Source organism: Trichechus manatus, unplaced genomic scaffold (assembly GCF_000243295.1).
Source record: "Trichechus manatus latirostris isolate Lorelei unplaced genomic scaffold, TriManLat1.0 scaffold00029, whole genome shotgun sequence".
NCBI lineage: Eukaryota > Metazoa > Chordata > Mammalia > Sirenia > Trichechidae > Trichechus > Trichechus manatus.
The window spans coordinates 14,330,204-14,352,379 of record NW_004443965.1 but is presented as its reverse complement, the minus strand read 5'-3'; the positions used below and the strand labels follow the sequence as shown (position 1 = coordinate 14,352,379).

The following is a 22,176-nucleotide window of genomic DNA, read 5'->3' as shown; positions in this document are numbered from 1 at the left end:
TCCCCCGCAAGGAAACATTGAAAGAACTAAGGAAACAAAGAAGATTTTGCTTTTATTTATTTAGTTAGTTTTCAAGCTGCAGTGAAGAAATAGAGAGATGGAAACCCTTTTAAATGCATGATTTGCCAACTCAGCAATGTAACAACTGTTGGGTGCATGTTTCAATCATAATTAGATGAAATCTTTGTTGTTGTTAGGCATCGTTGAGTTGGTTCCAACTCATAGCGACCCTGTGTACAACAGAACGAAACACCGCCCAGTTCTGCTCCATCCTCACGGCCATTGCTATGTTTGAGCCCATTGTTGGAGCCACTGTGTCAGTCCATCTCATTGAAGGTCTTCCTCTTTTGTGCTGACCCTCTAACTTACCGAGCATGATGTCCTTCTCCAGGGACTAGTCCCTCCTGGTAACATGTCCAGAGTAGGTGAGATGAAGTCTCACCATCCTTGCTTCTAAGGAGCATTTTGGCTGTACTTCTTCCAAGACAGATTATATCATTAAATTAACTTTCATATTTGCCTGCAGAAACAATTGTGTTGATGAGATTCTGGGAGGAGATAAACCCTTTCTTTATTAAGTAATTCCATTTCCAGTTGCCAGTACTAAAGAGATTTTTTTGCTCTTTTTTTTTTTTTTTTTAAAAAAAATCCTGTTTAATTTGAGTGAAGGGGAAGAGGAATTGATCATTGGAGCTGAATAAGCATGGTGTGGATATGTGTATTTGTGTCTGCTTTTTAAACTTCATCCTTTGAGTTTTGGGGTGGGCTAAGAACTGTAAGTTTGAGAGGGCTAAGGAGAGACACTATTTAAAAAAAAAACAAAGAGTTGCCTGGAGTCAGTTCTGACTCATGGCGACCCCATGTGTTTCAGAGTAGAACTGTGCTCCACAGGTTTTTTAATGGCCGATTTTTCAGAAGTAGATTGCTAGCCCTTTCTTCTGAGGTGCCTCTGGGTCGATTCAAGCCTCCAACCTTTAGATTAATAGCCGAGTGCTTAACCGTTTGCGCCACTTAGAGGTTCCTAAGACACTGTAAAACCAAACCTGTTGCTGTCGAGTCAGTTCCAACTCATAGCGACCCTGTAGGACAGAGAACTGCCCCGTAGGGTTTCCAAGGAGAACCCTAATTAATGTTTCCCTAAATCATTTCTCTATCTTTATATTTTCCTTCTATTACAAATGCTGATAACATAATATTTCATTTTGTTCAGTGTAGTAGGCATTTGGGGGAGAGGGTACTTTGGTGAGCTGATAATCCACTAAGACAAAGGGAAACGGTTTATAGTATTATCTGCAGAAATGGAATCATGCACGCTTCCATTTATAGTATTTTTAAAAATTTTACGATGCTTTTAGTTAGAAAGACCATATGAAACTTACAAGATACTTGTATTTTAAGTGCTTTTTAGATACACTTGCATTTTATAAGTTAGCAATTTGGAGATAACATTGCTGAATTTTTAGGGGGTTACCCACATGAATTTGCTTATCATAATAGTATGTCCTAAAGCATATTACTAAGGAGCACTGGTGGTGCAGTGACTAAAGTGCTCAGTGGTTAAACTGACCAGTTGCTCTGAAGGAGAAAGATGTGGCAGTCTACTTCCATAAAGATTACAGCCTTGGAAACCCTATGGAGCAGTTCAGCTCTGTCCTACAGGGTCGCTATAAGTTGGAATAGACTTGACGGCAGTTTGAAGGAAGAAAGCGTGTTACTAGCTCTAAACATATTACTAGGCCCCCTCCTCTGGATATTCTAATTCAGGGGGTTTGGAATGGTACCCCAAATCTATATTCCTAACAAGTTCTCCAGGTGATCCTTAGGCTTGGGCAGGTGTAGGAAATACTGGCGAGATGAAGTTCCCACTTAGGTGTCTTTATGGTGTCTGGAAAGTGAATGACATGTCTGTTCTACCTTTCTGAAGTCCAAAATGTGTTAGAGTGATATTGCAATAGGACAAGGTCACCCAAGACACTGAGTGGTAAACTTTGTGTGCCTAAATCGAGCTGTTGTTTAGCCCTGTGTCATGGTGTCCTATCTGTGTCCTCAGGAATAGCTTTATAGCCCTTTGGGGTCTTTTGAGGAGCCCTGGTGGTGCAGCAGATAAGCGCTCAGCTGCTAACTGAAAGGTCAGTGGTTCAAACCCACTAGCCACTCCGTGGGAGAAAGATGTGAGTCTGTTTCCGTAAAGACTTACAGCCTTGGAAACCCTATGGGGCAGTTCTCCTCTGTCCTATAGGGTTGCTATGAATTAGAATCAACTCGAAGGCAGTGGGTTTGGTTTGGGTTTTGGGGTCCTTTGGGAGTCCTGGCGATCTTCTCCCGAAAAATCAGCCGTTGAAAACTCTATGAAGCACAATTCTACTCTGACACACGTGGACTCACCATGAGTCAGAGTGGACTCAACGGCAGCTGCTTGGGGGTCTGTGTAGCACAAAGCTGACTCAAGAATCTTTCATCTACCATTGGCAAAATTTGCCCTTGCTCAGTTTATAAACCAGATACCATAGAGTTGTGCTTTCCTTTACTGTGGTTACACCCACATGTAGCTGTTTAAGTTTAAATCAACTAAAATTAAAAATCCAGTTCTTCAGTCGCAGTAATTATATTTCAAGAGCTCGGTAGCCACATAGGGCTGGTAGCTACCTTACTGGATAGCACAGCTATAGAGCGTTTCCATCCTTGCAGAAAGGTCTATTGGACAGTGCTGCTGTAGGGTGTTTTTCCATGATTGAGCCTTTTCTTTTATCCCAGGCAGTTGCAATGGCTAATAGAGTTAGGTGGCAAGGTCACATGTGTCCATCTGTTACCAAAAAAGAAAAAAACCCACTACCGTCAAGTCAATTCCTACTCATAGTGACCCTGTAGGACAGAGTAGAACAGCCCCGTAGAGTTTCCAAAGCTATACATAATCTTTACAGAAGCAGACCGCCACAATTTTTTTCCTGCAGAGTGGCTAGTGGGTTCGAGCCACCAGGCTTTGGTTAGCAGCCAAGCACGTTAACTACTGTGCCATCAGGGCTCCTACTACAATCTGAAAAGGTCTTAAGCCAGAAGGTTTAGGTTTGACAAAGTAAAGTATGCTTTATCAGTAATCTGAGATCAAAATTTAGTAAGGTAATAATTTTACTTTAATTTTGTATTGTGAATCTGGTTATATTGAGTCTTAGTATTTGAAACATGGACTTAGTTGGAAATTTGCTTAACATTACATATGGCTTATAATAATTACACCACTAAAATCTCAGTGAAACTAAACTGCAAATATTTCATTTTTCTTAAAGTATATAAGCTGTTCCTAGATAAGAGTGTGTTGTGACAAACTTTAAATATATAAAAAGTTGTTTATTGATAGCTAATAAATGAGTTGCACGTGTATAGATAATTTCAGAAAGACTGCTTTTTCCCTCTGTTTTGCAGTTTGAAAACTTTGAGGTGAATACACTTAGCACCCTCTTCTGGCATATTATGAGAAAAATATTTTTACTTGAAAATAGTTTCATATTTTTTTGGAGTGAGAGTACAGCTATAATGTAATGTTAAAGGAAGTTATTTGTGACTATCATCAAATTAGATTTTTTTTTCTTTTGTAGCATTACAGCTGGTAAACGTGTAAATAAAGCATGGAAAAACAGTTTATGAGAGAATCACATTTCTTAAACTACTAACTGACCAAACCATATGTATGCAAAGTAAGAATTGGGCAGTGGTTACACAGGGACTTCATTTGAGTCTCAGGTAGACAGTGATTATTTGTATCGACTTCCATATCTGACACTAGGCTCACCCCGATATTTGTAGCTACATACCCTGTGTCTAAATATTTTAAAGTTATACATTACATCAACAAACTGTTCCATAAGAATCTTTTCTATCTTCCTACTTGGATGATTATTGCTTCATAATAAGCCAGAGGCCAGATTTGAATTTAGAGTTCTTGGGCATCACATAGTTCTGCCCCAGAGCAGAGTGGTGTGGGGGAGAACTGGCCCCTGGACCATCCTTGACTTCACCCTACACCACAAGGGATTTTGTACATCCAAAGTCCATTCCATCAACAGCCCCTTCCCACCCAGCCCCAGTCCACTCCTTGGGCCCCGGAAGGATGGACCTGGGGAAGAGGCCATAGAGGCCATTTGGGCAGGGAATTCTGGGATCCTAAATAAACACTCTGAGTGTGTCCTGGGAGAGAGGAAGCAGATAGGATCCCTTAGCCCCCAAACCTCATCACACTCTGAGGAGAGGTAGAGAGGAGCCTTCTAAGTACAGGGCCCCAGGATAGGGGTCCCTCTTGCTTCGGCCTGAGTTTGCTACTGTCAGATATAATGAAATCATTTTGTATTTAGATTTTCTTCGTTGCTGTCTAGTGCATTTGATTATCCCAAATTAAATGTATCTAATCATGGGATTTTGTTTGTTTGCAGCTTTGACTCTTCCGGATCTTGCAGAGCAGTTTGCCCCTCCTGACATTGCTCCCCCTCTTCTTGTCAAGCTAGTGGAAGCCATTGAAAAGAAAGGTAATCAGACTGATAGAGGGAATCAGTTATCTCGCTATAACCTTCTTTCATGGGTGTTAGACTCTTGGGCATTCGTTAAATAGATTTCTCACTACCTACTGTGGATAGATACTCTCCTAGACACGCAGACTGTTTGGGGCTGTGTATGAGGGAAATAATCTTGGTCTGTGATTTCTAACTCTATATTAACATGTAGTTACTGTTTGGAAACTATATTAAATATTTCATAATTTAATAAATATAATTAACTTGCTCCTTGGTGCTCAGATGATTTGGCCAAGATTATTAACATGCCAGAGAAGATTAATAGTAGGAGTTGACTTCCCAGAATATTTGGTACACATCTAGAATAGATACTGGATGGAAACTGGGATGTCTTTCTGCCAGCAGGCTCACAGGTTCTCCAGAGACCTGTGTTTTGCATACACAGTCTGTTTTTGTATCCTAGGTCTGGAATGTTCAACTCTATATAGAACACAGAGCTCTAGCAGCCCAGCAGAATTACGACAGCTTCTTGATTGTGGTAAGTGTCATGGAACTAGAAGTACAAATGAGAAAGACACTGCTTGCCCATCTGTTTCAGGTAATGCACGCACAGAAAAGTTGACCTTAACGCATGCAGTGTTCTAGCGTTCTAACCCCTACCAGTTCCTCTGCCCTATTATGGTGCCCATGCAAACCAGTGCAAACCTTTGATATTTACCTCCTGAACTGAGGTATAAGTGTGTGATACCTGCCTGTAGCCACATTGGCAGTCGTCACGGCGTTGAGCCCCTGGGTCCTGCACAAATCACAGAAGAAACAATCTTTCAGGATTTGTCTGTTCTGCGTATCTACGCAGTTGGCTACATCTAATTCATCTGGATCTGTTAAAAACTATTTATAGTTCAATGTTTAACAAATGTCTCTTCTGACCTATTCTTTCTTTCCTTTCCTTTTGCCTTTCCCCCTCCATCCTTCCCTCCCTCCCCCCTACTTTTCTTTCTTTTCTTTCTCATGCCATACTTACATTGAATAACATCATGAGATTTTATATTCAGTGGTGTGCTGGTGAAAACAACTCTTGGGGAAGCTTTGGAAAAAGCCCTGGTTTATAGCATTTTCATGGTCCCTGGATGGTGCAAACAGTTACGTGCTCGACTACTAACCGAAAAGTTGGTGGTTCGAACCTCTCCAGAAGCACCTCGGAAAAAACGCCTCTTGATCTGCTTCTGAAAACTCATAGCCTTGAAAAATCTGTGGAGTGCAGTTGTACTTTCTAACACATGGGATCGCCATGAGTCAGAATTGACTCAACGGCAGCTGATTTGGTTTGGGGTTTTTTTGGTGGTGTAAATATTCCCACCGTGTATGATTTCAAGTTGCCCACATGATATCACTGAAGGTGGAGCTGGGAGGAGTTGAGCACAACTGGCCATTTTGAGCACTACGTTGGCTCCAGCACACCACTTATATGACACTAGTTAGCTCAGCCAAGTAGTGGCTGTTAGTTGTCCCCCTCTGCTTTGCCATACAGCACAAACTGTACAAGTGTGAGCCAGTTTACAGCTTACATGCTATCATGTTAGCCGGTCATCTTCTCATATCAACTTCCAGAATCTCTCAGATCCTTCACTCTCCCCTTCCCAATATGCTTTCTTTTTCCTTTTAAAATAGTTTTCTGCCTCATGTAATTTAGAATAAATTTGGAGATTTGAAACAAAGAGTGAAACCCAGTTGGAAGAAGCCCCTTCAGAAGTATAAAATTATGCTAAGAATGCCCAAATATATTTAGTAAATGAGAGTTTGAAACACATATGCAAATTTTAGAGGCTGCTTATGACAGTTTCTAGAAAAAATATTTCTGAGAGAAAAGGAGGCTAGATCTTTATCAGTAATCATTTCACTTGAAATGCATAGACCAAATATTTGAAACTATAAAATTTTTAAGAAATCTTTATTTTTCCTTTATGCATGGAAATCAGTCTTACACAGAGGGTATATCCTTTTTGCTCTTGTGCCTCTCATCCTGCCCACAGAGTTGATAACGAGGAGCTAACTGGTAGAAAGCTCAAGGTGAAAAGACTTGTTTTTTTGTATTTCTGAACAGCTTTACCAGAGTGTTCAGGAAATACTAAATTTTGTCCTTAGCCAGTTGAAAGAGAGTTACATGTTTTGGTCAGAAATTTGGTCACATTGAACATGCTAAACACAGGAAATGTTTAGACAACAGAAACCTATGAAATGGAAGTTATTTGAGAAATAGTGGTTAGGTTTTTAATGCGACCAAATACACAGTGATGCAGTTTAGCTAAAAAAAAAAAAAAAAAAAAAACAAAACTTCACATCACTGGTGAGATGAGCTAAAGAACCCAAATTCACGTCAGTAATATATATTTTGATGGTCAGCTTTCCTTCCCCATTGAGATCAAAACACACACGTAGGAAATTGGTTTCATTTGGATTCTGTGCTATAAAAATGAGTTTATTGGAAAAAAAAAAAAAAAAACAATAAACTTTGTCATTGTCCAAACTTTTGGAAGTAGTCCCACCAAGACTGTTTCCAGCTTAAGGATTTTTCCCTGCAGAATTGTCAAATCCAGGAAGAAGCTCATAAGTCACTTCATTTAAGCCTAAAAAAAACAATGTGGCTTTTAGCCAACCAGGTGAATTACCTGTATCTGAAAAGGACAGATGTGGGAAGAAACAGCCCATGTTTATTAGGCACTTCAGATAAGTAATTTCTCTTAACATTTTCCAGCTGCTAAGTGGCAAAGAGGAGCCATGGTGGCTCAGTGATTAAAGCGCTCGGCTGGCAACCAAAAGGTTGGCAGTTCAAACTCACCAGCCGCTCCACAGGAGAAAGATGTGGCAGTCTCCTTCTGTAAAGACTTATAGCTGGGAAAACCCTGTGGGGCAGTTCTACTCTGTCCTATAGGGTCGCTATGAGTTGGAATCAACTCGACGGCAGCGAGTTTGGTTTGGTTTGGAAGTAGCAAAACTGTGACTTGTGTCCAAAATAACCTGAATCCAAAAGCCCTTGTTCTTTTTTTTCTACTATATTGCCCTAAAATGAATTATTTCTTGCTTCTTTTGCCTTTTAATGGTATGGATTTTCTCCAGATACTTTGTTATTGTTATTATTATTTCACTTAGATTAGGCTTTCTCAACCTTGGACCTATTGACGTTTTAGGATGAATAATTCTTTGGTGGAGGAGGGTAGGGGCGGTCCTGTGCAGTGTGGAATGTTTAGTAGCACCCTTGGCCTCTACCCGCTAGATGCCAATAGCATACGCCTCCCCCAGTTGTGACCATCAACAATGTCTCCAGACATTGCCAGATGTCCTCAGGGAGAGGTGGAGGTCAAGAACCATTGAGAACCGCTGACCTAGAGGTCAGCTGGGGACGGGTCTTCATTCTAGGAGGAGCAGGAGTGAAGGCTGGAGAGTTTATGGTTACCTATTACTAGCAGGCTGAGTGAAAAGTAGAGTGGAAAAAACTCCCCCCAAACCTGGCCTAGAGATTATGTAGTTCTTACCTGGCTGACTTCAAAAGTTATCGCGTGACAGGTGTGTATGGCTATGGGAAAAGCATGTTAGGGTAGATTTAATACAGAAAAGAAGACTTATAGAGCAGAAGTGAGAAACTTCAAGGAGCTTTGTAAGTTGCATTAAAAAGTAAAGGAATCTAACATACTGTTATTTTCTTCAGACACTCTAAAGGCTGCCGTGAAATATGCCTCAAGTGTTAGAGAAGAGCCTCAGTGAATTAACATCGCTCTAGAGGTTTACATGCCACAGACATTGAACAAGCATATTTTATGTGCAGTACATTGAGGGATACAAGAGCAGGGGAGAGCCACAGGCCCTGCCCCAAGGTAGTCTTAGTCTGGTAGAGGAGACTGATCCCACCTAATTATCGTGCTGCTGGGAAGTGTCCTGGTGGGGTTGTAGCTCAGCAGTCCAAGAGCAGAGAACTGCGGCAGAAACTCTGCCTGAGGGAGGAGCATGTAGAATTTGTAGTGTCTTAACGTTTATAGACCAGGAGTCCCTGGGTGGTGCAAACTGTTAAGCGCTTGGCTATTAACTAAAAAGTTGATGGTTTGAAACCACCCAGAGGTATCTTGAAAGAAAGACCTGGCAATCTACTTCCAAAAGGTTACAGTTATTGAAAACCCTACAGAGCACAGTTCTACTCTGAAACACATGGGGTCATTATGAGTTGGAATCAGCTTGATGGCAAGGGGTTTAGGTTTTAGTTTTATTTATTAACATTAGTTTACTAGGCATACAGATATATTAAATGAAGTATACAAGGGACCAGTGGGCCCTGGTGGCACAGTGGTTAAAGCACTTGGCTGCTAACCAAAAGGTTGATGAGTTTGAACCCACCAGCTGCTCCATGCCCTTCCCAAACTTGTTACAAATGTGATAGGCCTCTGGTTAATTCTTTGCTGGACATTTAAGCGATTTAACCCTTTGTCTATTCACCTTTAAGTTTAACAATTCTTTTCCTCAAAATGATCTACTCACATTTTATAGCAGACTAAACTTCTCAGAGCTTTGTGGGTTTGTGTAAATGATCATCTTTCCTAAGGTCTGCCTGGTTAGTGAGGCAAGTTTGGTTTACGATAGTGATGTGTCTAGGGAATTTTTGTAGCCTCCGTCTCAACCTGGAGTGATTTGTAGTATCATGTTCAACTCGTGGGTATCCAGGATACCACCTTCTTCTGTGTGTTCTGTTGTTAGGTGCCGTTGAGTCAGTTCCGACTCATAGGGACCCTATGTACAACAGAATGAAATGCCGCCCGGTCCTGTGCCGTCCTCACAATCGTTACTATGTCTTCTATGTACTTATGCTCAGACACCTTGGAGTAGCTTTGATTCTTCCTCATTCTCTCCTAGACTTCCAGCCAATCCAGTCAATCCCCATTCTTGATAATCCCTTGAACCTTTCTTCATTAGAATTCAGAGGCTTCAGGTAATCAAAACTGGTATCTCCACTTTCAGCATCACTCCTGTCTTAGTTATCTGGTGCTGCTAACAGAAATACCACAAGTGGATGGCTTTAACAAACAGAAATTTATTTTCTCACAGTTTAGGAGGCTAGAAGTCTGAATTCAGGGCTCTGGGGGAATGTTTTGTCTCTTTTCAGCCTCTCTTCCTTGGTGATCGTGGTGATCTTCATGTGGCATGGCATCTGTCTTCCCCCAGCTGTGCTTGTTTGCTGAGTCTGCTCTTTTTCTCTCTCCAAAGAGATTGACTTAAGACACACCCTGCACTAATACTTCCTCATTAACATAACAAAGAAAACCCATTCCCAAGTGGGATTAGAATGACAGGTATAAAACCCATTGCTCATAGTGATCCTGTAGGACAGAGTAGAACTTCCCCATAGGGTTTCCAAGGAGCACCTGGTGGATTACAACTGCTGATCTTACGGTTAGCAGCCAAGCTCTTAGCCACTATGCCACCAGGTGGTATTGAGGTTAAGATTTACAACACATATTTTGGGGGGACCCAATTCAACCCATAACAACAACTTTCCAACTTCATGAGGCTGTATAAAATGTTGTGTTTTCTTTTTGAGCCCACCTTTTCTCTGTTGAGTACACTTAAGTCCTCTGATAATTTTCTTCAAATTATCTTTCTTATTACCAGTGTACACCCTTCTGTAACAGCTTGTGCCTTTCCTGGTGTCTTAGATGCCCATGTCATTCCTGTCTCCAGACCTTTGTTCCCAGTCCCTTCTTTCTGCCTGGCACTGTGCCTTTTTCTGTCCCAAGTACTCAAAGCACCTTACTGCTGGGGAGTGCTCAGAGGGTGTTTTTGGGTAGCGTCACCCGTTACTGAATTGCTTGACCTCTTTTCCAGCTGAGGAATTTCCTAGGCAAGCATGCTTGTATCTTTCTTCTGAGATAGTTCCGTTAGATTAGTAATGACCCTGTCAAAATTGGGGGTGGGGGAGGAATTTCTGAAAATGTTAAAATTATTTTTATGGATATTTATTCTTGAGATTGACTGCTAAAATTCTATAATAGCTTTATGCTTAATTAGTCGTTCTGTTAGGTAAAATTGGCATTAATTTTGAGAGGCAATATTTATCAACTCAGGGTTTCAGAAATCTAACAATTTGCATTTGTCATTTTCCTGTTGAAGTTTTAGGAAAGATTATCTTATTAACCAACCCCTTAATAGAACCCTTCTCAAACAGAGCAGATCCACCCTCCAGACAGTGTTTGGAAATGTTTGGGAGGCACTATTTTTTGTTACCCCAACGTCTGGGGCTATGCTACAGGCATCATGGGCAGGGAGCCGGGGATGCTAAATGTTAAACAACGTGTGGGACAGTCCTACACAAAGAACACTTACTTCACCCAAAATGACAATAGCAACCCCTTTGAGAAACGCTGCTAATAAATGCTCAAGTATCTTATATTTAGCCTCCTATTACTTCCTTTCCTGTATCACATTTATATAAAATGTTCAGGAACTAAACTGATCCAATAAAATGTCTGGAAAAAAAATTTATTTTTATTTTCTTTCACAGATGCCACCTCCATGGACTTGGAAATGATCGATGTGCACGTTTTAGCAGACGCTTTCAAACGCTATCTTTTGGACTTACCAAATCCTGTCATTCCAGTAGCCGTTTACAGTGAAATGATTTCTTTAGCCCAAGGTTTGTTTTCACTTCTGAAAGCCTCATTGAATATGCATGTAGATGTGGACGTGCTTGTAAACTCTAATTCAGTGCTACATACAAAGAGAGATTATTTAGAAAATATTAGTAGTAATCTGCCCCTCCTCCTCCCGCCATCACCTCAAATTCCCTCCCTTACTGGGCATCAAATAGAAGACCCAGATTTTCGTTTACTTAGGAAAATTGTCAGCATGTTGAAATGGCTAATTGTTAACCTTTTATCAGTACTAGCAAAGTTCACTACATCAGTGAAGGACACGTTGTTCCAGGTGCCCTTGTCAGATTCAGGGACCGAGGACTAGGACCTAGTAACTAGGGTTTTCTGGTTGTCTTCCTTGAGTGGCCATTACAAATATGTTGAGGGGAGAGAACTCTCAGTTATAGGCACTAGTGCTCAGTTAGACACTTTGGGGACAGGAAATTGTGGTTCTTAGCCTTCAAAGTTAAAACCTGTGCTGCTTATCTGATACTTCTCCAAATTAGCCAATCACACTTGAAGGGCAGATTTCTGTCAGCACACCCTGAAGGTCTGTGGTTTCTTACACCAAGAGTTTCTTGCATTTCCATTTGACTTGATATTTTTTACTTTCTCGCAATGCTTTTTCTAATGAGAAGAACAAACGTACTGTCTTTCTCCTGATGACTTCATTTAAATGACTCCTTCTGTAATTAGGCAAAAGAACAGAAATTTTCTAGGTGTTTATTCACTGATACGTAGAAACCGTCTTTTATTTTTTTTCTCTCTCTCTGTTTTTTTTAACTTGTAGAAGTACAGAGCTCTGAAGAATATATCCAGCTGTTGAAGAAGCTCATTAGGTCACCTAACATACCTCATCAGTATTGGCTTACACTTCAGTATTTGCTAAAGCATTTCTTCAAGCTCTCTCAAACCGCCAGCAAAAATCTCTTGAATGGAAGAGTACTCTCTGAAATTTTCAGCCCTATGCTTTTCAGATTCCCAGCAGCCAGGTAAGTGAAAGAAGATAAACATATATTTTGGGGGTGATGAGGGTAGTCCTAAATTGATTTGTCATTAAACTTAGTCTAAAGATACTAGTTCACAACTGCATGTGCATTTTACAATATACACCTTGGCTTGAATGTGTTTAGATGAAAATTTGTTTTTAGGGAAAAGGTTCCTAAAAATACTCTTTTTTTTTTTTTTTTGTAGCTCTGATAATACTGAACACCTCATAAAAGTTATCGAAATTTTAATCTCAACTGAATGGAATGAACGACAGCCTGCACCAGGTAATACTTTTGGAAATTCTAAATTCTCATTTTAAAGAGCCTTAAAAATGGTGGCTGTAGACCTCCTTTGAAGTAGCATAAGATTCTCGTGGAATTGAGATCCATAATAATATGTTACCTTGTGATTTGAAAGAAAAAAAAAGGCTGAGTGGTGGTGTATATGGGAAATATTATTCAGATTTTGACATGTATGGTTCTTAAATTATCTTGGTTTTAGATAAGGGTTGGAGGAGGTTCCCTTCCCCCTCAACTTTTATGCTGCTAGTTGTGGAAGAAATTTATGGAGTTCATTTTAGTTGCTGACATTTTTTGTTTTTCTTTCTAATGCTTGTAAAGTAGGGGATTTATAATTACTATATAGTTTAAAGTATTTTGAAATGTTTTTTTTGGAAGTAGGTATGCCAAAAAATGTTTGTCAAAGTAAACATTTTCAATAATGCACACAGTATGAAACTAGAGTGTTCACTGAAGCAAGTTAGAGCAAGCCAGACACTTCTTTGAAAGCAGGCTGGTGTTCAATTAGCCATTTAACAAAGCAGAAAATGTAGACCATGTTAGCAGTGGATTTAATTTAAACTCATGCAGTTTTCTTCTACTGTGGAAAGTCCAGACAACCTTACTTTGCTATATACTGGTTAAAAAGTTAACTGTTATAGGCCAGTCATTTAAAATAGTGGTTTAGGGTCCTATCAAGTGAAGTGAAGCTTAGGACCACTAGAAGGTGTTGCTTGTAGTGTTAATGTATGCCTAGAATTTAAATAAAGCATCATGAATTTATTATTAAAAGTGTTGTTCCCTTACAGGTAGTTCATATAGATTACCATATTTATCTCTGTATGGTGGGCATAGGGGCTGTTTTCAGTGTCATGCAATAGAGAATTTAGTTGTGCTCTTTTATTAGGGGATACACAGCCAGGCTTGACTTGTTTACATCTGGGTGGCTAGGTTTAAAACCTACCTACAGGGATGGGTTAGAGAATGGGCTAGGCAGTAGCTCAAGATGCAGGTATTAGGAAGGGCTTCTGTGGACAGGCCTGAAATGTAGCATCCGAAGGTGATAGAGATGCCAAATATGGTAGTTAGGGCAAAGGTGGTGTCTGCAGGTTCTAGATCACAGCAATCAGGATGTTCCAAAGGGAATGCCCAGAGTTGTACAGAGACGATACCAGAAAAGTCTGTCAACAGGTATGGCTTAGGACTTTAGTCCAGGGGGTGGCCAAAAGGTTTCACCTCAGGTGACTACTTGGATCATTTGTTAATGCATTTTGGAGCTGTGTTGGGGTTGCCGGCTGCTTTTGTGCTCGGTAGGAAAGAATGCAGTGATAGGTTAGCAGTATGCTGTGATAGGGGATAGGGGATGAAACATGACACTTGAGCCATTTATCTGCTGCCCACCCTAGACTAATCACATAGGCGGGGAAGGAAGAGGACAAGCACGAACAAAGTAGGACCCTGGGCCATAGGGCTGAACTAAGGTCTTTCAGTTCCTTCTGATTAAAGTTGAGGTATGTCACAGAAACTAGTTAGGACTGGGCTCTGCTTGCAGTGAAGGATGGGCCTGGTGTTCTCAGTGGCCACCCTCAGAAGAGGGGAGACATCTGGAAGCTGAAAGCCAGGCAAGTTTTGACACACATGATTTTATTACATGGAGATTTTTTAATTTTCACTACACCAGGTATAGCAGATCAGTGGTGCAGTTTGATTAGTCTGATTGGTGTAAACTGGTTAAACATCTTTATCAGTTTCATCCTAACTCCAACAAAGTAATAATTCATTTGCAACCCTTATCATGATGCACCCTTGAAGCCACTTGACATAGCAAAGAACACTACCTACATTGCTATACTGAGAAATTGGTGTGCAAATTTCAACAGAGGATTAGTTCCGTCAGCTCTGCTAAAGAATGACAAAGCCTGGAACATTTATTTGCTAGACTATCCTAGTATTCATGCGGCCTTTTCACAGAAGTTGAATCCAAGTAATTTTTAAACCCTCGTTTAAGCCATTTTCCCCTTCGTGTTATGTCTTTTAAGGAGCCCTGGTGGGGCAGTGGTTAAAGCGTTGGCTGCTAACCGAAAGGTCAGTGGTTCAGATCCACCAGCCTGCTCCATGGGTGAAAGATGTGGCAGTCTGCTTCCATAAAGATTTACAGCATTGGAAATCCTGTGGGGCAGTTCTACTCTGTTCTGTAGGGTCACTATGAGTTGGAATCGACTTGACAGCCATGGGTTTTGGTTTGGTTTTGTCTTTGAGTCATTCTGGAAATGTAGACGTCCTTTGGAATTGAGGGCTATTTCCGTATCTCACTTGTGAAAATGTACTATCCACATGAGGATAAACATCCTTACCCTCAGCACCTTTGTATTCCGGAATGCCTCCAGTGCCTGTGATGGGCAGGGCATCCTGGGTTAGGGAAGTGATTTCTTATATCTTGTAGGAGTGTGAAGTTTTCTTAGAGTCCTTTATTAGCACCCCAACATGTGCTAGTAACAGGAAGGCTCTGGAAGCACAGCACCATCACATCTCCAGTGAGTGACCATAAATCAATCATTTGCAAGAACTTCATTGTTGTGAATAGAAATGAACACTTAAATGACATTTAAGGGTAGAAAAAGCAAGACTGTGTTATAAGGCAGATGGACATCTTTTCTAGCTTTTACCAGGTAGAACTTGAAATGATAGGCAAAACTAATGATGTTTTGAAGCAAAGCGTCAATTCAAGTAAGGCCCAACAAGGTATAAATTTGCTGTGTTGTTTGTTAGGTGCTGCTGAGTCAGTTCCAACTCATAGCGACCCTGTGTGCAACAGAATGAAACACTGCCCAGTTCTGCACTGTCCTTACAGTCATTGCTATGTTTGAGCCCATTGTTGTAGCCACTGTGTCAGTCTATCTCATTGAGGGTCTTCCTCTTTTTCACTGACCCTCTACTTTACCAAGCATGATATCCTTCTCCAGAGACTGGTGCCGCCTAATAAGATGTCCAAAGTAAGTGAGACGAAGTCTTGCCATCCTTGCTTCTAAGGAGCATTCTGGCTATAGTTCTTCCAAGACAGATTTGTTCATTCTTTTAGCAGTCCATGGTATATTCAGTATTCTTTGCCAACATCATAATTCAATGGCATCAATTCTTCTTCGGTTTCCCTTAATCATTGTCCATTTTTCATGTGCATATGAGACGATTGAAAATAGCATGGCTTGGGTCAGGCCCACCTTAGTCCTCAAAGTGACATTTTTGCCTTTAACGCTTTAAAGATGTCTTTTGCAGCAGATTTGCCCAGTGCAATGCATCTTTTGATTTCTTGACTGCTGCTTCCATGGGTGTTGATTGTGGATCCAAGTAAAATGAAATCCTTGACAACTTCAGTCTTTTCTCCGTTTATCATGATGTTGCTTATTGGTCCACTTGTGAGGAATTTTGTTTTCTTTATGTTGAGGTATAATCCATACTGAAGGCTATAGACTTTGATCTTCATCAGTAAGTGCTTCAAATCCTCTTCACTTTCAGCAAGCAAGGTTGTGTCATCTGCATATAGTAGGTTGTTAATGAGTCTTCCTCCAATCCTGATGCCAGTATTAACGTAGCTACCTGGTATTATGTGCAGTGTCAGCCTATCTCTGTTCAGGTGCTGTTGGGGATGCAAAGGTAGAATAAAACATTCAAAGGGAAATTAGATAACGACAAATGTGAAATATTAGCAGATAGTATATAATTAAATACTAAGTGGGAGTGTGCATACTCTAAGTACAAAAAGAATTTTAGAGATGAATTTGGTGACTTTTAAAGGTAATTGAGTAGACAGAAAAGGCTCATGGAAGAAATAGAACTTAAAGTGGGCCTTGAAGAACAGGTAGAATTTGAATTAGGGGAAGGAGAAATAGCATTTCAATTCAAGGAGTTACAGAGAGGACATTCAAAATAAATGACAAAGTACATAAAATAATGGCTTGATCATTTTACCAGATTTTATAAAAGCATTAAATATTTTAAATGGTAGTGTTATTAAAAATATCATTTTAGAGTTAAAAGCATTATCCAGCTGTGCCATTTTGGAGATGAAGAAACCAAGGCCCACAAAGGTGGAGAGGTCCACCCTGTGTCACCCAGCCAAAGTGCTGTAGAGCTGGGTCTGTGTGAGGGACCAGCTCCCAGGACATCTGGCCCATTGCTCTTTCTGCTGCCTCCTTCTGCCCAGGTGTCCAGAGCCTCCATGAGCAGTTTACTGTCCAATCAAAAAGTCTTCTGAATGTTCCAACAAGTAATAAACTAAAAATATATGGAATTTGCCCCTGTGTGACTCGTGAGTGGAGCCCTGGTGGCGCAGTGGTTAAAAACTCAGCTGCTAACCAAAAGGTTGGCGGTTCAAATCCACCAGCTGCTCCTTGGAAACCATGTGGGGCAGTTCTACTCTGTCCTATAGGCTCACTATGACTCAGAATTGACTCAACAGCAGTGGGTTTGGTTTTTTGGTTTTGTGACTCTATGGGTCACATCAAGAGTCACAATGCAATTTTTATAGCTTTTGAGATAAGGCTTAGAATCACTCCATCAGCTGTGGAGTAGTGAGAACTGTGGGTTTATGGGTTGAATAGATCTGGGTTTTTTCTGTGTTTGATCAAACTCATTAGCTCTTGTTATTACTAGCCAAGTTCTTCATTAAGTAACGCAGCCTTTCCAAACCATTTTCCAGCCTGTGAAATGGGGATAATCCCTCTCTGGGTGAGTTTGTTGTGAGGATTAAATGAGGTGATATATATATATACCCACTCCTCACTTTATGGACATGGTTAGGTTCCAAAGACCCGGTCATTATGCAAAAATTGGAGTTATGTGAAAATGGAGGAATGACCACATTAGATCACAAAATGGAAGATGACTGCATCATTACATAACTGCCAAACCACTGAGAATCATGGCCCAGTCAAGTTGACATATAACCTTAACCATCACAGCCAGCATTACTCTCACCTACTACCTTGGTGTTCATTGCTGCCAGGTATACGTCATTAATAGACAGAGTAGTCAGATAGATTTTTTACTATTGTTGTAAATCCGAAATGTCAGATAATGAGATAGTCGATACGTGAGAAGTAGGTGTACTAAACTAAGTCTTCTGACCCTATGGTCATAAGTACCCTATGGTGTCTCTCTCCTGTCTGTTGTGTCAACTCTAGCGCATTCTGTATCTCCAGCTCCTTCAATCCACCATTCCTAGTTAGTATTGTCTGAAACCTGTCAGGCCATTTTCCCCTCCCCACTGGCCTCATATTCCAAGCCATCAGAGCTAGTCCCTCTGGGAACCTCTAAGGGCTTTAATGCAGATCTGAAAAGGGCAGTCCATGCACAGTTGCTGCCCATTGTATGCTTGTGGAGGGAGGAAGGTTCCCATGTATGGAGCCCATTCCACTGTGCATGGCTTGATGAGTAGGGTGGCATGGATTTCAGCAGCAACTTCCCCTGCAACCTTGGCCAGGTGCCTTTGTGCAGTGTACAAAATGTACAGCCCCAAAAGTGCTCTCTACTTCATCTGTACCCCAGTAAATCCTCCCCCAACTTTATGCTTAGCTTAAACTGACTCATTGAGTATGTATGTCGTTAAGCCACTCATCCTCATACACTTAATTTCTCTGTAATTCTATTAGTTTAATCTGTTAAAGTACCTTTCTCAAGGACAAAGACAAAGGCTTTCTCTCCTTTTGAGGTCTTCCTAACCTAGAACTGGGCACAGCGTTTTAATACTCATCCAAATGAAATGGGTTTTTAAACATTCTTTGATAAACTTCTCAACTCTCAAAGAAGTTTCACTCATTTAATGCATCCCACCACCCTCTGAAGTAAGGATTTGCCCCTTTGATGAAGGGAAATAAAGATTTGGAAAGTTTAAGCGCAGAGTAAGTGCTCTAACCTCCGTTGGTAGTTTGCTGCTCCCTGTGTTACTAAAAGTCTTAAAAATATTTACAGCTGAATAGCAGATTTTCTGAAATCATTGTGTTATATTTACCCTGGTAATACTTTCATAGGAACCCTGGTGGCACAGTAGATAAGCACTCAGCTACTAACCAGAAGTTTGGCAGTTTGAACCTACCAGCTGCTCTGCAGGAGAAAGATGTGGCAGTCTGCTTTGGTAAAGATTACAGCCTAGGAAACCCTATGGGGCAGTTCTACTCTGTCCTATAGGGTCACCATGAGTCGGAATTGACTCGACGGCAACGGGTTTGGTTTGGTTTAGTTTGGTTAATACTTAACGTAGCTAAAGTAGATTTCTGTAGGGCAACCAAGGTAAAACAGGACCATTTAACACCAGGTGCCTTTGAACAAAACCCATTATAAGTGTATTTACATATTTCAGATTTCATGGGTATATTCAGAAATATTAATGTAGCATAATTGAAGTCTAATATTGCACCCTCAAGCCCAGAGTGGAAAATAAATGACTCTTTCTCCCCTCTGCCCTTCTACACCTGTCAAAGTTAATTTTTAACCACCAGCACATTGCAAAACATTCATCCTGAAGAGCCTGATTCATAAATCTTGTTTTAAATGCTCTGGGCTTGATTTTCAACCAAGACTAAAACAAGCACTAAGGTAGAGGGGAATGACTTTCAAAGAGTTTTACTTTTCTCTGATTTATTTTTTATTGGGTTTAAATGTGGTATGACTTAGAAGGTTGTTTCAAAGGTGAGAAATGAAACCTGGGGGAAAAAAATGCATGTATTTAGATGGTTAGGAGTGAATAGAATCAAGCATGCTAGGTTGTATCGGAAAAGAGGGAGTTTTGTTTGTGCTCTGAGAAAGAGACGTAGTTTGATGTGCATGTGTTGGAGGTGTGCAGCTCCATTTTACTTTTGTTTTCACGGTGTAGTCTTGTTCTCAGGGATAGAATCTGAGGGGAAGCTCGCAGGGGAGGAGTACTGTATTCTTCTACAAGCAATGGGCACACCTTTTCAGATACCTTGTAGAATGTGTCAGATACGGTGCATAGGTAAACCTGGGTTTATTTATAAACTCAGCTGGATGTTTTCCTTAGCATAGGACCTGTAGTTTATCATCAAAGTACTGGAGGTGGACTAATGAATTTGCATCATCCTGAAAGACTTTTCTGTCCTAAATTGTCTTAAGTTAAAATTAAGAAGGGAGGCCTTCATTTTACCCCTAAACAAAGATTTTGATTCATGTTTTTATCCTCACTGCCTCTTTTTTTTTTTTTTTAAAGTGATCTTTTGTTCATAAGTGATGGCCAGTAGAAATATTTAAAAAGTTGTACAGGAGATGCTTGCAGATCTTATGGTGAGAGCCTTCTCCCTATTGCAGTAATCCCTTCCCCAGCCCCCCGCAAGAATCGTTTCGAATAAAATCTCCTTACTAAAAACAAAACACAACAAACAAAAAACAGAAGTTGTGCAGTTGTGCGGGATGATGAAAGCTGTGGGACCTTCTCTGCTTAGTGGTGATTTGCATGTTTGAGACACACTGTTCAGTCTAACTTTCAAACATATCTTAAGGATCAAGAGACATTTTTCTGACTAGATTATGCCTGCTAAGAAGTGAAGTAATGGCCTATTTTTGCCTCTGAAATGAGTTTTACAAAACTTGGGAGAAAGGGAAAGTAATACATATTGTCTTCAAGAATCCAGAAGGTAAACTTGGCTTTCAATTAATGTGTGTCAGTTCTTCTATGTGGTTGAGTCTTTGAGGTCCCAGACAAAGGCTGAATTAAAATACAGGTTTTCCTAAAAAAGCTTCGCAGCTTCATGAAAAAAATACTTCCTAAGTTGTTATGACATCTGTGCATTTGAATTATGAGTTGTTTGTTAGTGAATCATAATAGAATAAGTGACAGTTGAACCGAACCAAAATCAAACTCGTTGCCGTCAAGTTGATTCTGACTCATAGCAACAGTTGAACAATTGCGTTTATTTTGTGTGACATTTTGGACATGGTGTGATACGAATGAAACACGCAGCAAGTTGATCATTTTCTCCCAGGCAGAAGTTACTGATTCTGTTTTACCAGCAGAGGGCTCCCTATTTTAAGCTAATAAAGAGTGTGTGCCTTGCAGATCACTTTTCAAAGACTAAAGTTCAATGGGAAAATGTTCAGCTAACACTCTCAGTAATATAATAGAACCTCCATGGTAGATGATTGTACATATCATGAGAAATTTATTTGAAGCAAAGCGTTTTCAAATCTATTTTAAGATTTTCTTTCTGTAAGTAGAGGGTGTACTGCTTTCCGGTGGATAATATTCTTCTGAAACAGAAAATAGATTGCTGGATCTAGAGAGCATTTTAATCTTAGAAGGTTTTAATGTGAAAAATCATGTGGATCTAGACAGGTATGGCTAAAAGACTGATGTTTCCCATGTTTCTGGCTTTAGAAAGGCTATTTTTAAAAGTAGGGCAAGATTATGAAGCTCAGGATGCAATGGTATTCTCTCAACCAACATACGTCACTGTGATCAGCAGGTGGGAGCTGGAAGATTCACTTATAGACTGTGTTTTTTCATTGGGGAAGTAGGCTTTTCTATATTGTCAGTTGCACCGAAGGAAAGTTTGTAAAAGCACTCTGATCGTGGATTTAGCAGTACTTCCCGGATACTGAGAATAATCAGTCCTGAAGCTGGGTTGTTCCTGTTTGCCTGTGTGGACTTTATGGCAGTACCTAGATAAGGATCACATTCCTATATAGAGATTTGGGATATTATTGGCAGAACCCATGTTTCTTCAAAGAGAATGAAAAAGATAGCCTTTAAAATTTTTTCTTTTTTTTAAGTAAGCCAACAATAGAAATCAGAAAAACTTGGAGTTTTGTTGTAGGTATGAAATTTTTTGCATGTGGCTTTAAAGAAATGAACTTCAGTTTCACATGTTCATTTTTACTTTCTCTGGCAGACGGAAGTTAAGGGCAGGGACAGAGGCAGAGGGAAAGGAGCTTAGGACCAAACTGGAGAAGTCCAAGTTCTGGTGCTAGAGCCATAATCTTGTGAGAATGGCTTCACCCCTCTGGGTCAAAATTTTTTTTGAAGTTAGCTTAAGGGAATTGATTGACTGGATCTTTAAATCACTTTCTAGTCTTAAAGTTCAGTGATTCTGTAATTTTCCAATGGGTTATGGTCCTCAAGATAGTATTAAAGTCATCTATGCTGATGCAAGTGGAAATGTTCTTAGGTAAAATTTTATTCTTTAAATAGTAGCCAGTAGTTTCTAAGTCCAGTTCTTTGCAACTGTCTCAAGTAAAGGACAAAATATAAAAACGTATGCACGTTACTTTGCCGTCCTATCCTTTGCCCCATGTAGCTATCACATAGGTCTAATGCAGACACAACTTTTAATTATTAAAAAAGCAAAACTTTTAATTATTAAAAAAGCGGATGGGCATTATGGGTATTTACATATGTGTTGAAATCAACCTCAAAAATAGCTGCAGAGTTTTTTTTTTTTTTCAATTTGTTTTTTCTTTTTTTAATCTTAACATGATCATGGAATATCGTATCCATGCTGAGTTTATAATCTTCCTGAGGCTCCTCCTCCTCCTATTATTTTTTAAATCTGTCCCCTGCCTGAATTGCTCCATAAGGGCTTTCCTGTTACACCTGCGGGGCTGTCTGTAAAGTGTGTGGGAGGAGGTGCAGGAGGTGGACACTAGCAAGGCAGTCTGTTCTGGGCTGTTCTGAGAGGTTCAGGCCTTTACAAGGAAAGCTTTGATTCTATTTTTGCTGAACTAGCT

At 40.2% G+C, this 22,176-nt stretch overlaps 1 protein-coding gene across 1 annotated transcript in view; it reads left to right on the top strand.

Annotated features, from left to right (window-relative positions):
- Positions 1-22,176, top strand: part of PIK3R1 (phosphoinositide-3-kinase regulatory subunit 1) — a 99,397-nt gene that overhangs the window by 63,636 nt on the left and 13,585 nt on the right. The window contains exons 3-7 of the mRNA XM_004374527.2: positions 4,425-4,517; positions 4,966-5,040; positions 11,047-11,178; positions 11,967-12,168; positions 12,371-12,450. Of these exons, the coding sequence (XP_004374584.1) occupies positions 4,425-4,517; positions 4,966-5,040; positions 11,047-11,178; positions 11,967-12,168; positions 12,371-12,450 (582 nt within the window). The remainder of the gene's footprint in view (positions 1-4,424; positions 4,518-4,965; positions 5,041-11,046; positions 11,179-11,966; positions 12,169-12,370; positions 12,451-22,176) is intronic.